The 15,344-nt window shown below is 41.7% G+C and overlaps 1 protein-coding gene across 5 annotated transcripts in view; it reads left to right on the top strand.

Annotated features, from left to right (window-relative positions):
- Positions 1–15,344, top strand: part of ULK4 (unc-51 like kinase 4) — a 487,365-nt gene that overhangs the window by 124,269 nt on the left and 347,752 nt on the right. For all 5 annotated transcript variants that reach the window (XM_033930453.1, XM_033930452.1, XM_033930451.1 and 2 more), the window contains 2 exons: positions 6,663–6,767; positions 13,805–13,865. In XM_033930453.1, the coding sequence (XP_033786344.1) occupies positions 6,663–6,767; positions 13,805–13,865 (166 nt within the window). The remainder of the gene's footprint in view (positions 1–6,662; positions 6,768–13,804; positions 13,866–15,344) is intronic.

The following is a 15,344-nucleotide window of genomic DNA, read 5'->3' as shown; positions in this document are numbered from 1 at the left end:
CTAGGCTAAAAGATGCTGGGAACCAATATGTGGAAAGTGATGAGGAGAAAGCAAATGTGCTAAACAAATACTTCTGTTCTGTGTTCACAGAAGAAAATCCTGGAGAAGGACTGAGATTGTCTAGCAAAGTTACACGAGAAAATGGAGTAGATTCTGCGCCATTCACGGAGGAGGGTGTTTATGAGCAACTTGAAAAACTGAAGGTGGACAAAGCGATGGGACCAGACGGGATCCATCCCAGGATACTAAGGGAGCTCAGAGAGGTTCTGGCGAGTCCTATTAAAGACTTGTTCAACAAATCTCTGGAGACGGGAGTGATTCCTGGGGATTGGAGGAGAGCAGATGTGGTCCCTATTCATAAAAGTGGTCACAGGGATGAAGCAGGAAACTACAGGCCGGTGAGCCTCACTTCAGTTGTTGGTAAAATAATGGATGTTTTGCTGAAAGAAAGGATAGTGTACTTCCTTGAATCTAATGGGTTACTGGATCCGAGGCAACATGGCTTTACAAAAGGTAAATCGTGCCAAACGAACCTGATTGAATTTTTTGATTGGGTGACCAGAGAGCTGGATCGAGGACATATGCTAGATGTAATTTACTTGGATTTCAGCAAAGCCTTTGATACAGTTCCTCATAGGAGGCTGTTGACCAAACTTGAAGGGCTGAAGTTAGGACCCAAAGTGGTGAACTGGGTCAGAAACTGGCTGTTGGACAGACGCCAGAGGGTGGTGGTTAATGAAAGTCGCTCGAAGGAAGGAAAGGTGAGTAGTGGAGTCCCTCAGGGATCAGTGCTGGGGCCAATCCTGTTCAATATGTTTATGAGTGACATTGCTGAAGGGTTAGAAGGAAAAGTGTGTCTTTTTGCAGATGATACCAAGATTTGTAACAGAGTAGACACCGAAGAGGGAGTGGAAAATATGAAAAAGGATCTGCAAAAGTTAGAGGAATGGTCTAATGCCTGGCAACTAAAATTCAATGCAAAGAAATGCAGAGTAATGCATTTGGGGATTAATAATAGGAAGGAACCGTATATGCTGGGAGGAGAGAAGCTGATATGCACGGACGGGGAGAGGGACCTTGGGGTGATAGTGTCCGAAGATCTAAAGGCGAAAAAACAGTGTGACAAGGCAGTGGCTGCTGCCAGAAGGATGCTGGGCTGTATAAAGAGAGGTGTAGTCAGTAGAAGGAAGAAGGTGTTGATGCCCCTGTACAGGTCATTGGTAAGGCCCCACTTGGAGTATTGTGTTCAGTTTTGGAGACCATATCTGGTGAAGGACGTAAGAAGACTTGAGGCGGTCCAGAGGAGGGCGACGAAAATGATAGGAGGCTTGCGCCAGAAGACGTATGAGGAGAGACTGGGAGCCCTGAATATGTATACCCTAGAGGAAAGGAGAGACAGGGGAGATATGATTCAGACGTTCAAATACTTGAAGAGTATTAATGTAGAACAAAATCTTTTCCAGAGAAAGGAAAATGGTAAAACCAGAGGACATAATTTGAGGTTGAGGGGTGGTAGATTCAGGGGCAATGTTAGGAAATTCTACTTTACGGAGAGGGTAGTGGATGGCTGGAATGCACTCCCGAGAGAGGCGGTAGAGAGTAAAACTGTGACTGAGTTCAAAGAAGCGTGGGATGAACACAGAGGATTTAGAATCAGAAAATAATATTAAATATTGAACTAAGGCCAGTACTGGGCAGACTTGCACGGTCTGTGTCTGTATATGGCCGTTTTGTGGAGGATGGTCTGGGGAGGGATTTAATGGCTGGGAGGGTGTAGATGGGCTGGAGTAAGTCTTAACAGAGATGTCGGCAGTTGGAACCCAAGCACAGTACAGGGTAAAGCTTTGGATTCTTGCCCAGAAATAGCTAAGAAGAAAAAATTTAAAAATTTAAATTGAATCAGGTTGGGCAGACTGGATGGACCATTCGGGTCTCTATCTGCCGTCATCAACTATGTTACTATGTTAGTCAAAAATCTAATCAAGTACTTTAAGTACAAGTAGTTTCTGGATTAAGAACGAGTTACATTGTTAAAGTTATTTTTAAGTTGGATTTGTATGTAACTCAGAATTTGTAGATTTTAAGATTCTTGCTGCTTACCTCTGCTTCCAGTTGACAAAAGGGCCAACTGTCCCTACCAATGTTCCCTCTAAGGTACAGTATGCACAGCCACACACTGTTCTTAATGTGGCCATGAGTCATTCCTGAATCTGCTGCAGGAGAAGTGTAGGAGTCTATGCCACTGGAAATACTGCTCAGTGAAATCAAATGAAGCCACATCTGCATTCTTAAGTACAAGTTATACTTAAGTTGGGCGTCTGTAACTCGGTGACTACCTGTAATTTCTTTCTCTGTCTCAATGGGCTCACAGTTTAACTGCAGTACCTATGAAAAGGAATGAACAAACAATTCTTTAGCGTCCCTCCAGCTGGCACAAAAACGGACCATTGAGTCCTTTGATCTTGCATCTGCATTCTTCCCCTCCATGTCAAAGCCTTACAGTAGCATTAAACAGAGCACTCGGTGCAACAGGACCATATCTCTCAATGACAAATACAACTGGTATCTTCAGTGCCTTGACCATGCTCACTATCTAGACTCTTGTCAGCACTGCTCTACACTTCAAAAAAGGTCACTGATGGCAAGGCAGCTCCAGTTCGAAAATTTTATTGGATCGTCACCAGGAGCATCGAGGATGTCCACTACCTCTGATACCAAGTCACAAAGATCATCTTCAACACAGAAGCCAGTACTGACATTGACACCTTGGTAAAAAGGCTAAGAAACATAAGCATGCATCTCTTTCCAGGCATGCATTGGCCTCTTCTCAAGTGTCCACACCATCAGTATTCTAAGCATCAGCGCACAGAGACAAGTTCACCTTCTTTACAAGTGGTGTCTCCTCAAAGGCATGCCTCATCATCGAGGTCACCAGTTCCTAGACACCCTTTGGCACCTTCTGTACCGATGACATCTACGGTACTGGTGCCCTCTCTTCAAGAGCAGATACAAGAGTTCATACAAAGGGAGTTGGCTATCTTGCTGCAAACCTAGGCAGTTCATGCCCCTGATGTGACACAACTGGTACTGGCCCAATCTGATCAGCATTCTAAGTGTTCCTCAAGAGCCAGGTCTCACACTCCCCGCCGCCTTCCTCGAGGTTCAGGAGAGAACCATCATTTTGACGTTGAAGTTCTTCTCATTCTACGCTGGGGTGGATCATAGAACATCCAGAAGTACCTCTCAAAGTTCTTCTTGTCATCATAGTTGATACACATCCCTACCTCGACATCCGTCTTGATGTCACCTGTCTCGACTTTCTCCTTCTCCATGACAGGGCATCAAATAATATGACTGTGACTTGTCTAGTCAATTTCCTCTGAATGTCTAGAACTCTCAGCTGAGGAATCATATGGGATCTCTTCAAACCCATCTCCTCCACCACCTCGCAGGAAATCACTGCTAGAGAGTCTCTCATTTATAAAATCTATCCAGCAGATGGGTCAAGCTCTACTAATCAAGATGAAGTCAGAATCAAAACCTGCCATTCAAGATGGAGTCAGAGTCTAAACCCAGGGCAGAATTCTTTGATGCATTAGACTACAAAGAGATGCCAAAAGATTGTCTAAAGCTCTCCTTTTTACAGCTTGGTGAAGGATACCCTGTTTAAAAATTGGGAAACACCACTATTCATTCCAAGGAAGTTGGATTCTTTACACAAGGTTCAATCATGCTTGGGATTTGACAAGCCGCAGCTCCAGCATCAATCACTCCTCATAGAGTGTGCATTGAAAAAAGTATCAGCTCCAGATTCTATGCTAACACCCCTCTAGGCAGAGAAGGAAGGACATTGGACAGATTTGGTCATAGACTGTTTCAAAACTCAATGCTCACCAGCAGAATTTTGAGTTACAATTTTTATATGACTTTTTACATGAAGAAATTAGTTCAACAACTAACCCAATATAAACAATATCTTCCAGTTGACCAACTTAATAATTTCCAGCATATTACCAATGACCTTCAAGAAATGAGAAATTATATGGCCAGATCAGTATTTGACTCTTTTGATATCACCTCAAAAGCATCAGCATTATCTATAGTCATGAGGTGGCAAGTGTGGCTAAGAGTGTCGAATTTGGACGCCAATATACAAGAACGCTTGGCCAACATTCCTTGCTTGGGTGATGAGCTCTTTGGGGAGAAAATAGAAGAGGCCATCTATAATCCCAGTGCTCTTATTATTATTCCAGATGAAGATACGTCCCATCATCTACTTCATCCAGAGCTCCTACGCAAAGATGCCTTAGGCAGCAGAGGCCTTGGAAGAACCAATCCCAACCTCAACAAAAATCTCAATAGTCCTTTTGACTTTCAACTAGAGAGCCTAGCCAGCATCCTATAGCCTCTTCCCATCGGGGGTCATCTCACTCATTTCCATCAGTGTTGGACCCTCATTATGTCAGACTACTGGGTCCTACAAATTGTGAGACAAGGTTATGCTGTTCACCTCCTCAAGACACCTGCAAACCATCCTCCAAAAGAGTCTTCTTTCAATTCACATCAAACTACACTTCTTCACCAAGAGCTCTCAGCCCTCCTCCAGCATAAAGCCATTGAACAAGTACTTCTGCAGGAGAGGGACCAAGGGATCTACTCCTAGTATTTCCTCATACCAAAAAAAGACTGGAGGTCTCCATCTTGACCTCCATACTCTCAGCAAATACTTGGTGTAGGAGAAATTCAGAATGGTCTCTCTGTTACCACTGTTAGAGAAAAACGATTGGTTTTTCTCTCTAGATCTGAAAGAAACCTACACACACATTCTAAAGATTCCAGCCCACAGGAAATATCTTCGCTTTCAAGTAGGCACATGCCACTTACAATACAAGGTGCTTCCATTTGGCCTGGTGTCAGCACCCAGGGTAGTCATAAAAGGGCTGATTCTGTGTAGGAAGCCGGTCTCAGTAGCCACCAAAGAAGCGGCTGAGAATTGCAAACTGGCATCCTAAGCAGAATCACATCTGTCTTAAAAAAAAAAAAAAGCATAATCCAAATGGGTTTGTAATGAAGCACAATCAAAACAAAGAAAGTAAAAATTGCAGACAAGGGTACATGATGCAGGCTGGGTTTATTAAATATATATTGTGGCTAATGTCACCCCCTTGATATACAAACCAGGGGACCCAACACGGTCCGTGTTTCAGTTAAAATTCATTCATCATTTATGTGTTTCAGTTAAAACTCATTCATCATTTATGTGAAGTTCACTGCAGTGCCCCCTAGGGTGTTCCGCTGCTCTGATGGGATGCCTGTGTGGGCAGTCTATTAAAAATGCTGGCCCCTCCTACATTCCAGTGGCTTGTTTTCTACGTTTTTCTTTGGGGTATATTTTTGTTTGGGGGTTGATTTTTTTTTTTTGAAAATGGTTCAAAAAAATAAATTGTGGAACAGAAGATCGGATGCACCAGTTTGTAGTTTAATAAGTGTCCAAATAATTTAAAAACAGTAATCTTAAGAACAATCCACAAAGAGTGTATACAGTCACAAGTAACCCACAAGATAAAAACCAAATAATGTATAAAATACAAATGACCCAACACGGGCCGTGTTTCGGCAAAATAAAATGCCTTCTTCAGGGATCTTATGGAGTCCTTGGCTGTCTGGAATATAAAAAATAAAACTCACAAAAAAATTCAAATAGTTAAGAGGCTGCAAACAAACAGCACATCACACAAGCTTCCAGCCTACATTGAAAGCTTGTGTGCTTTGCTGTTTGTATCCTCATAACTACTTGGATTTTTTTGTGACTTATATTTTATAAATTTAAGACAGGTAAAGACCCCCCGAGGAAGGCATTTTTATTTTGCCGAAACACAGCTTGTGTTGGGTCATTTTTAATTTATACATTATTTGGTTTTTATCTTGTGGGTAACTTGTGACTGTATACACCAGGGGGGCAACTCCAGTCCTCGAGGGCCGGAATCCAGATGGTTTTTCAGCATTTCCCCAATGAATATGCATTGAAAGCAATGCATGCAAATAGATCTCAAGCTTATTCATTGGGGAAATCCTGAAAACCCGATTGGATTCGGGCCCTTGAGGACCAGAGTTGGCCATGTCTGGTATACACCCTTTGTGGATTGTTCTTAAGATTATAGTTTTTAAGTTATTTGGACACTTATTAAACTATAAACTAGTACATCTGATCTTCTGTTCCACAATCTATTTGTTATTTTGCTGCTTCATTTCCTCTGTGGGACCTTTTGGTGCTATTTGAATTTTGTTGTTTTGTCAAAAAAAATACACATTGAGGACAAGCACATCTGAGAAATGTCCATTTTTGAAACAAAAAGATAGACGTTTCTTCTGTTTCAAAAATTGTCATTTTCACTACTGGATTTTTGTACATAATCTGCAAAATGTCCAAAATTGGATTTGAATGTCAAGTTGAAAGTGCCCCTCCACATGTATAGTTGCTTGCACTTATACATGGTGGTATTAAAAAGTGGTTCTTCCACATTTTTATATTTCCTCATAAACAGAAAAAAATGTTTTAAAATATTGGTTGCTTTATTTAGCCCTTCTTAAAGTTATACAGCACAGTAGTTGAGCCAAATCATTTTTTGATGAAAAACTAAAGATTGCTTATTTTTCCACAGGTTGAAAGAGTCTGTTTCAGTCGTCAGGACATAGAATCTAAAATTAAAGAACTGATTTTTACTGATTCTGATTTGATTGTGACCTCTATCATTGACAATCACAAGGTAAATTAATTGCGATTTTAAAAACTTACACAGGCTTTACAAAGCCACGGTAGAGGTTTTTACTGTGGGCCTCTGTACCCACCTAAAGGGAAAAAGATGCTGCTAAGTGTGATTCTATAATTGGCACTGTTTTTTTGATTGACAACTGCGCCGAGCAACGCTGTTTATAGAATCTGACCTTAATTGCCTCCATCTTTCTCATGTTTCCTTTAAACCCAGATACTTTAGAAAAGGCCTCTATTTATGCTATTAAATTCAGAAGAATAGTTATGGGGAATGACAATGCTAACAAAGCATAATTCCTTTGGTCAATGGTTTTTTCCTGACTGATAAAGAAATACAATTAATTAGCCACTCATGTTAGTCAAGGGAAGGCTTCCGGCTCAGCCACGGTTTGCGCGTAGAAGCCGCCGCTCATGGCTTTGTGCATAGAAATGATTGGGGCTGGAAGGAGGAGGGAGCTGGCCAGAAGGTAAACACCCACTGGAGGGAAGCACGTACTTGGGGCACAGAATGGAGGGAGAGGCGCGTTGGAATTCGGGAGGGAAAGGAAGGAGAGTGGCAAGTTGGGACTCGGGAGGGAGGGAGCACAAACTTCAGACAAAGGACGGATGGATGGAGGGAAGGGGCATGAATCTGGGACACAGAATAGAGGGAAGGAAGGGAGTATGAGCCATAGGATGGAAGAATGGAGGGAGAGAGAGAAAGAGATGCTCAGGTGGGGAAGGAAATAGAAAGGGAGAATTGGGTGTCTGAGTGAGAGGGAAAGAGAGTTGGTGCACATGGGGAGATGAAGAAAGAGGAAAATTGTTGGGCATAGGGAGGGAGAGAGAATTATTGGACATGGTGATGGGAGAGGAGTGAGGTAGAGATGCATGGGGAAGAAAGAGATGAGAAGGAGTAATGTTGGATGTGGTGGTGGAGTTGGAACAGTGGGATGGATGGAAAGGAATTTAAGAGGGGCTTCAAGGATGTAGAGAAGGTTGGAAGAATATTAGGATCCGAGTTACATACAAATTCAACTTAAGAATGGTTTAAAAAATGGAACCTGTTCTTAACCAGGGGACTGCCAATGAGTTTATTAAAGCTCATAATTGAAGCCATTACAGTAATTAATTATTTTGCTCACACCATCAGAAGAGAGAGATCACTGGAGAAGGACATTATGTTTGAGAAGATCAAAAGAACCAAGCAAAGAGGGCGACTTGCAATCAGATGGCTGGACACGTTGAAAACAACCATGGGGATGATGATGATGGAGGACCTTTCCGGACTAGCACAAAATGGATTTCTTTTTAGATCCGCAATTCATCAAGTTGCTATGAATCGAGCTTGAGTCGATGGCACCTAACAGCAACAACAATACTAATTAAATAGGCACCTAAGTACTGTAAAATTCTATAAATGCGCCTAAAGATAGGTGTTAAATAGGTGCCTTTTAAAGAATTTCCCTCTAATTACTTTTGAAAATGGATGGATGCACCAACTCATGGTAACATGCCATTGACTCATGGTAACATGCACAGTGAGGAATCCATTCTGTGATGTTTCACAGCAGTGTACAGGAATGGTTTTCCATTGCCTTCTCCTGTGTAGTGTGTGAACATAAGAACATAAGAATTGCCATCTCCGGATCAAACCTTAGGTCCATCAAGTCCAGCGATCCGCACACGCGGAGGCCCCGCCAGGAGTACCCTGGCATAGTTTTGGTCCCCATATCACTCTATGCTTCTCATAGAGAGATGTGCATCCAGCTTACCCATACCCATATCACTCTGTGCCACTCTTAAGGAGATGTGCATCTAGTTTACCCTTAAATCCTAGAACGGTGGATTCCTCAATATTGTGGCCCTTACCCATCTGGTCCTGGGGTCTTTAATTACTTTTAGATTTTTATTACCTCCTACTACTTCCCTCTAGTGCACATGTAATATATTGAGTTGAGCTTCATTTAGTTTTGGTACTATAATATTTTGAAAACATGCACTAATATTGTATAAATTATGTTCCTATATGGTGCTCATTAGTACAAATATTTCCCTTTGTGGCTCCACTATGTTGCTGCAGCCAAACATAGGGCCCCTCAGCCTATAGCACCTGGTCACCCATCCAGGTACTAGCCAGGCCTGACCCTGCTTAGCTTCCAATAGTAAGAGCAGGCCTATTCATGATACCCAGGACATAGGCACTTTTGAAAATAAATTGCCCTTAACCATTAAGTAATCTATTATGGGTATCAAGAGGCCAGGATATGTGTTTGAATTCTTTTTCCAGAAGATGAAAGATACACAAAACATCCAAAAGGCCTAGACCACTATCTAAAATGTGACACCCCCCCCCCCCCCCCCCCCCCCCCGACATAGCCCTCCACTCCATTAAAATCACTCCATTAAAATCCTATTATGTGTCCCAAAAGTGATTTGATAACATTTTTACTAGGATTTTTAAATGCATATAAGGCCTCCAGGATCAACTGCTACCCAAAACATTGTCCTGGTACAGTAACCCATTTTCCATTCTTATCTGCCAATACTTTTCTTTTAATGAATGAGATTGCTTTATGATAAGTATCATTTCTACTGCTCTTCTGCTCACTGGACAGGTGGAGTAATAGCATTTCCCAATCCATTCAATAACCAAAATTTAGGTTCAGCTTTTATTAGATGAGTTCCTTATAATAAAGCAATCCCTGCAGCTAACACATTTTTGTATTTAATGGGAGATCTCATTCCACCTACATTCCAAATGATGATTATATTTGGTCTCATTAACAAAACATTGTAAAGTACGCCCTCTATACACAAAACCCCTCTTCTCAAGCAGTATCATCCAACCCCCCCAATTTTCCCTCCCCTCCTCTCCCCAAGTTTGTAATATGAAAAATGAACTTCCAATCCCCCATTACTGAGCTAACAAATCATCAGACCTCTGGGATTAGATTCCCATGGATCTCATGTCCACACAATGAAGTCACATCCCCCCATTCTTACATGCGACACAGTCTCATGCAGACCCCTTTCCTCATGATTGTCAGATAAGAGGAAGAAGAGAAAGGGCTATACAAAAGCCATTTCAAACTTTCATATATATTACAGTGCTCTCTCTCTCTCTAGCAGTCTTACTACTTTCATTCCTGAAATTTCAGCAATTCACATTCACAGCTACATATGATCCATATTATATCAGACCCTATAGCCAAAAATTAATCTCCCATGGATTATCTTCTGAGTTCCCTGCTCTTTGCAGGAACATGTTGCCATTGTGACATGTGCTTGCATAGGCTTAGGCCCTTGCACCAGATCTGTGGGGTCTTCAAGTATTCATCCGGTTTTGATTCAAGCACATTTTCCTTCCTCCAGCGTTTCAATTTGTAGATGGTGGCTCATATATTAACTTGTAGTCCAAATGGCAATAGCCACTTATCTCACCTTCTCTTTTCACAAGCACTGTGTCTGTTAAAGCAGATATGTCATTGAAAATTTCTATAGGCACACCTTGCCATTTAATTTGCCTTAGCTTATGAGCCTTTTGTGTAATCATGTCTTTTATGGTAAAAGTATGCAAAAAGTCCAATACATCAGGTAGAAAATTATTCCTCCTGGGACGTAGTGTGTGATAAGTACACTCCATTTTAATTACTCGATAATTTCCTAAAGGAGAAGTCCATAGGCCTTTATTGAGATGGGTTGGGAAAATCCACTTCTTATTCCTAGGATAAGTAGCATAGAATCTGTTTTGCTACTAGGTGCTTGGGACTTGGGTTGGCCACTGTTGGAAACAGGATACTGGGCTTGATGGACCTTCAGTCTGTCCCAGGATGGCAATTCTTATGTTCTTATGCAACTAGTAGCTTATCAGGTCAGTGGGCCAATATAGAAATACAAATCAGCTGGACTAGTTCCTTACAATTTTCATCTTCCTCTTCCTCAGGGACATCTCCTAATACACAATTATTTTGTCAGGATTGGTTTTCCAGAATCTCCAGGTGTTCCAAAGGTTCTTAATTTGTGTCAATAGTCCACTCGGGTTATTAGAGTTTCTATATCTGTCTGTTTTTCATCTAGATCAGTAGTCTTCATTAATTATTAAGCTAGGGTCACTTGGGATTCTAATGAGCTGAAAGAGAGCTGCCAAATATCTTCTCATGTGGAGCCATGACACTGCTGGACCAGTGTGTGTCAATGATATCCATCCCCACAGCCAACCTTCAAACTTTATCCAGGCATATCCTCGATGGTTGAGAGCATTTTCAGATGCATTCTCTTTTGTCTATTCAGAAATGCCATGTCCTTCAAGCATGCAGTCCTCCCCACATCTACTTTCTCTTTCTGTCCTGAGCCTGGATAGAGAGGTAGAATAGCAGAAAAAAAACCTCAGAAAGACAATGAGGGCCGCCAAAAAGGTCTCTGGAGGCTGCCATTGGCCCCGGGTCTTGCACTGAAGAACACTAATCTAGATGGTACTCATCCACCTCCACTCGATGAATCACATCAATCAAGTCTGCATGCATTTCCTTAAGCAAATCTTTACGTTCCCACACATTGGCTGTCACTCCATCATTTTTGAGATCAGAAAACACACTCTATGTACAAATTTAGTTTTACCATACCATACATTTTTCTTCTATACCTCAAATTTCCACTAGGATTCAATGTAGTTACAATAAAATTATTGATCAGAGATCATGAACAATGAATGATAGATTAATGAGAGAGGGTGTTGAGGGTTGACAATCCCAAGCCCACAAGCTTATCTGTGACTCATCATCTTGTCACTATGTAGTTCCTATGTCTTATCACATATTGAATCCGGAAAGTAAGTTTTAATGTTGGTGTTTATTTTTCCAGGCATTAGGATCTCATGGAGCAGATTATCTACTGCAGGAATCAGTTGATTTATAAGAAATATAGCTTGCTAATTCAGGGGTATGTGACACAATTAACTATGATCCACAGGAGCTTTGCCATATATTACATTACATTAGAGATTTATATTCCGCCATTATCTTGCGGTTCAAGGCGGATTATAAAAGAGTTATAGAAGGTGGGTTACAAAAGAAGAACACTGGTCATTTCTAGTAAAGGTAAAGAGTAGATCAGGTAGTATCGGTGAGTCGGGAAGAGGAAGGTATTTGTGGTGTTAAGACTTTTTCAGGGATTTCTTGAAGAGTATAGTCTTTATTTCTTTTGTGAACATATTGTAGTCTGGGGTTGTTATCAGTAGATTGGAGATTTGGTTATCTAGTTTTGCTGCTTGAGTGGCCAGGAGGCCATCGTATAGTTTTTTCCGTTTAACTTCTTTGATTGGAGGATGAGTGAAGGGAGTATGTATTTTTCTATGTCTGGTTCAGGTAAATTGGATACCCTGGCTGTCACTTTCATGTGTTTAAATGTCTCTCCTATTTTCCACATCTCTCTTTCCCTTCATTCTCATCTCATAGGCTTTTGATGTTGAACCTTTATTTTGTTTGCTTTTTGCTGAACCATTATAAGAATATAAGAATTACCAGACCAAAGGCCAGTCTAGCCCAGCATCCAACAGTATCCAAAAAATCCCCCCAAAATATGCAGATCTGGGGGTGGTCTGGGTGGGGGTACAGTCCGCCTGGTCTTCAAATGAACCACATTTTAATAGCAGCCAATGGTAAAACACATGCAGAAAAACATCTGACCATGTTAGACTTGACACAGGCCATGTTTCGGCTAAAGAGCCTGCATCTAGAGTCCTTGTGAATGACAAACCAGATAAAAACCAATATTCATAAAAGGAATGCCAGATCATAAAAAGTAGTTAAAAGGATAAAATTTGATACTGTGGTCCTGCTCAAAAGGAAAATCACAGAACAGGTCTACCTTAATGGACTTTTACCTTAATGGACCTTATGGACTTTTCTTGTAGAAATTTGTTCAAACTCTCCTGCTTTTTTTTTTAACCCAGCTACTTTTAACTGCTTTTAACCACATCCTTTTACTTCACTTTGATTTCCCATGGGATTTAGAAGCCTATGTGTATATTCATGACTCTTATGTGTATATGTATTTCACTGATTGCAAGCAGCCTCACAAGCAGTTTTATGCTACTGTCCTGGATGCATTGGGAAGGGGCTTAAGGCACTGATTGGCCAAGGTGCCCAAGGCCCCTCTCACAGGAAGAGAATCAAGGATCTCCTTGCTGGTTCAGCTGATCGTAGTAGAGGAATCCCCAATCAGCTGAGACAGCAGGACTCCCTGAAGCCACGGTTTCGAGGAGTCCTGTCGGTTCAGCAGATCAGTGATTTCTCTCCCGCAATTAGCTAATGGCAAGCTGTGGACTCTTTTCAGGATCCCTGGCAAAGATAGGTGCCAGAAATGTATGCCAGGGGTTTTCGGGCCTACATTTCCGGCGCCTATCTTTATGTGAATCATACCTACGTAGGCGCTTTAGGTTGCCTAATACCACTTCCGGTGTTGGTCATGCCTACATTGGTGTTAAGCAGCCTAAAGCGCCTATGTAGATGCAATTCTGGTGCCTTTTATTTAAGCGTCAGTAGGGGCTTCAAGCTCGTCATTCTTCAATTAACTCAGGCGTAGGTAGGGCGCCTACCAGCACCTAAGGTTAGGCACAGGTTTTAGAATTCCCCCTTGATTGTCTTTGTAATTTCTGATGGAGTAAAAAGTTTTTTAATGGATTTTCTAAGTAATTTTTGATGAAGTTAGGTGCAAGTTCCAGTATAAGTATTATTCTATAAACTGGACCTAACTTCCCCCCCCCCCTTTTTACAAAAGTGCGCTAGTATTTTTAGCGCCGGCCACGGTGGTAACAGCACTGATGCTCATAGAATTCCTCTGAGTATCGGAGCTGTTATTGCTGCAGCTGGTGTTTTTGTAAAAGGTGTGTGTGTGTTTGGGGGGGGGTTAAGCGGTGTTTATAGAGTAGTGCTACGCACCATTTTTTAAGGTACTATTTATAGAATTTAGTCCATTATATATTCCTGTAAAACAGAACTTTTGCCATCCTTGATTGTTAAAGAATATATATATATATACATTTTTTTCCAGATTCTGAAACAAACACCTGTTAGATTTGATGCGAAAACTTTGAATATAATTGCATATTCAGGTAAAAGACTTCTTGCTTTCTGGTATAGCACATGTTTTTGTTGTACAGAAAAATTCCTAAGTCACAGTGATAAGGAGTTAATATTCAGAATATATTTTGAAAGATAACTATGTATATTTTATGTTAATAATTGATTTCTATGATTAATATTGGAATTGATCTTTAAAGCGAACTATGGGCTCCTTTTACAAAGGTGCACTAGCCTTTTTAGCACCCGCACTGGATTAGCATACGCTATAGCGTGCGCTACCCGAAAAACTACCACCTGCTCAAGAGGAGGCGGTAGCGGCTAGCGCACGCGGCAATTTAGCGCGTGCTATTCCATGCGTTAAGGCCCTAATGCACCTTTGTAAAAGGAGCCCTATGTGTTTGCTGGTAGGTGGTGAATGCTTAGCTCACTTGTCTATATATTTTAAGTTACAGATGAAATCTGATCATTTAAATTGCTAAATGGTCAGCTTTTATTGCTATGATTAGGGATCAGCTTTGGAGCCAATTCTGAGGCTTCAAAGAACTAGTAACATTTATTCATGACTCTAACTCCTTAAAAAATTTTGCATTATTTGCGCATCTTGTATTTACTATTTCTTGTTCCTTTGGGGAGTTGACTTTGGGGACTTCATGCACTTTCTTCTTATTTGTTAACATGGTTAATGTATTTAAATGAAGATATTTTAGTAATAATGATTGTATGAGATATATATATTGTAGCCCTAAACTTTTGCCTATAGTGCTCGCTGGTAAAACCAAGATAATCCAAAATATGGGCTTTTACAGTGGGGTAGTTGTTAGCATGCTCAGGGCCTAGGGTCTGGAATGCTGCTAGGGATTCCCCGGCCAAACAGGGCAACAACCTAAATACCCATTGCTCCTGGGGCCACCCTGCAGCCACCACTATCCGCTCAAAAGAGCAAAGAAAATCGTCCGGGGCATCTCCGGGCGCAATTTTGCACAAGTTCACATTTGTCAAAGGATTCAATCCTACCGGTGCAGGAGATGTTATGCTTGGTATTTCTGGCCTCGTTGGTTGTGCAGTCGTCTGCTGTAGAATCTGAGCGAATATTTTGGCCTGCTCCTGCATGGTTACCATCAGTTCCCCATGCTGCCGCAACATAGTGTCCTGGCTGGCTTGCCACCGTTCCTCACTGGACCTCAGAATGCCTTTAAGTTCCTCGGCCTGTCTTTGCCGCTCGCCGGCCAGTGCTGCCAAAATCTGGGCCTGCTCCATAACACGGACCTAGAAACAAACCACAAGAGAAGAAACCCAAGTGTAGCTGTATTATGCGAGTTCCCCTTTTAATAACCTTCCCCAGCCTCCAGTCCTCCCCAACCAGCACTACCTAATCCTCACCAGCTACCCCGGGTACCCTTACCGGAGGCACTGATGAGTCTTCGCCTTTGTGCTGATTGGGTGCACCGCCCGTGCTGTCACCGGTCTGGAACTGGGTTTCGGTCTGGATCCACCGGTCCCTCTGGATC

Source organism: Geotrypetes seraphini, chromosome 2, assembly GCF_902459505.1.
Source record: "Geotrypetes seraphini chromosome 2, aGeoSer1.1, whole genome shotgun sequence".
Lineage (NCBI taxonomy): Eukaryota > Metazoa > Chordata > Amphibia > Gymnophiona > Dermophiidae > Geotrypetes > Geotrypetes seraphini.
Note: the sequence above shows the minus strand (reverse complement) of the source record. Positions and strands in the feature narration are given on the sequence as shown.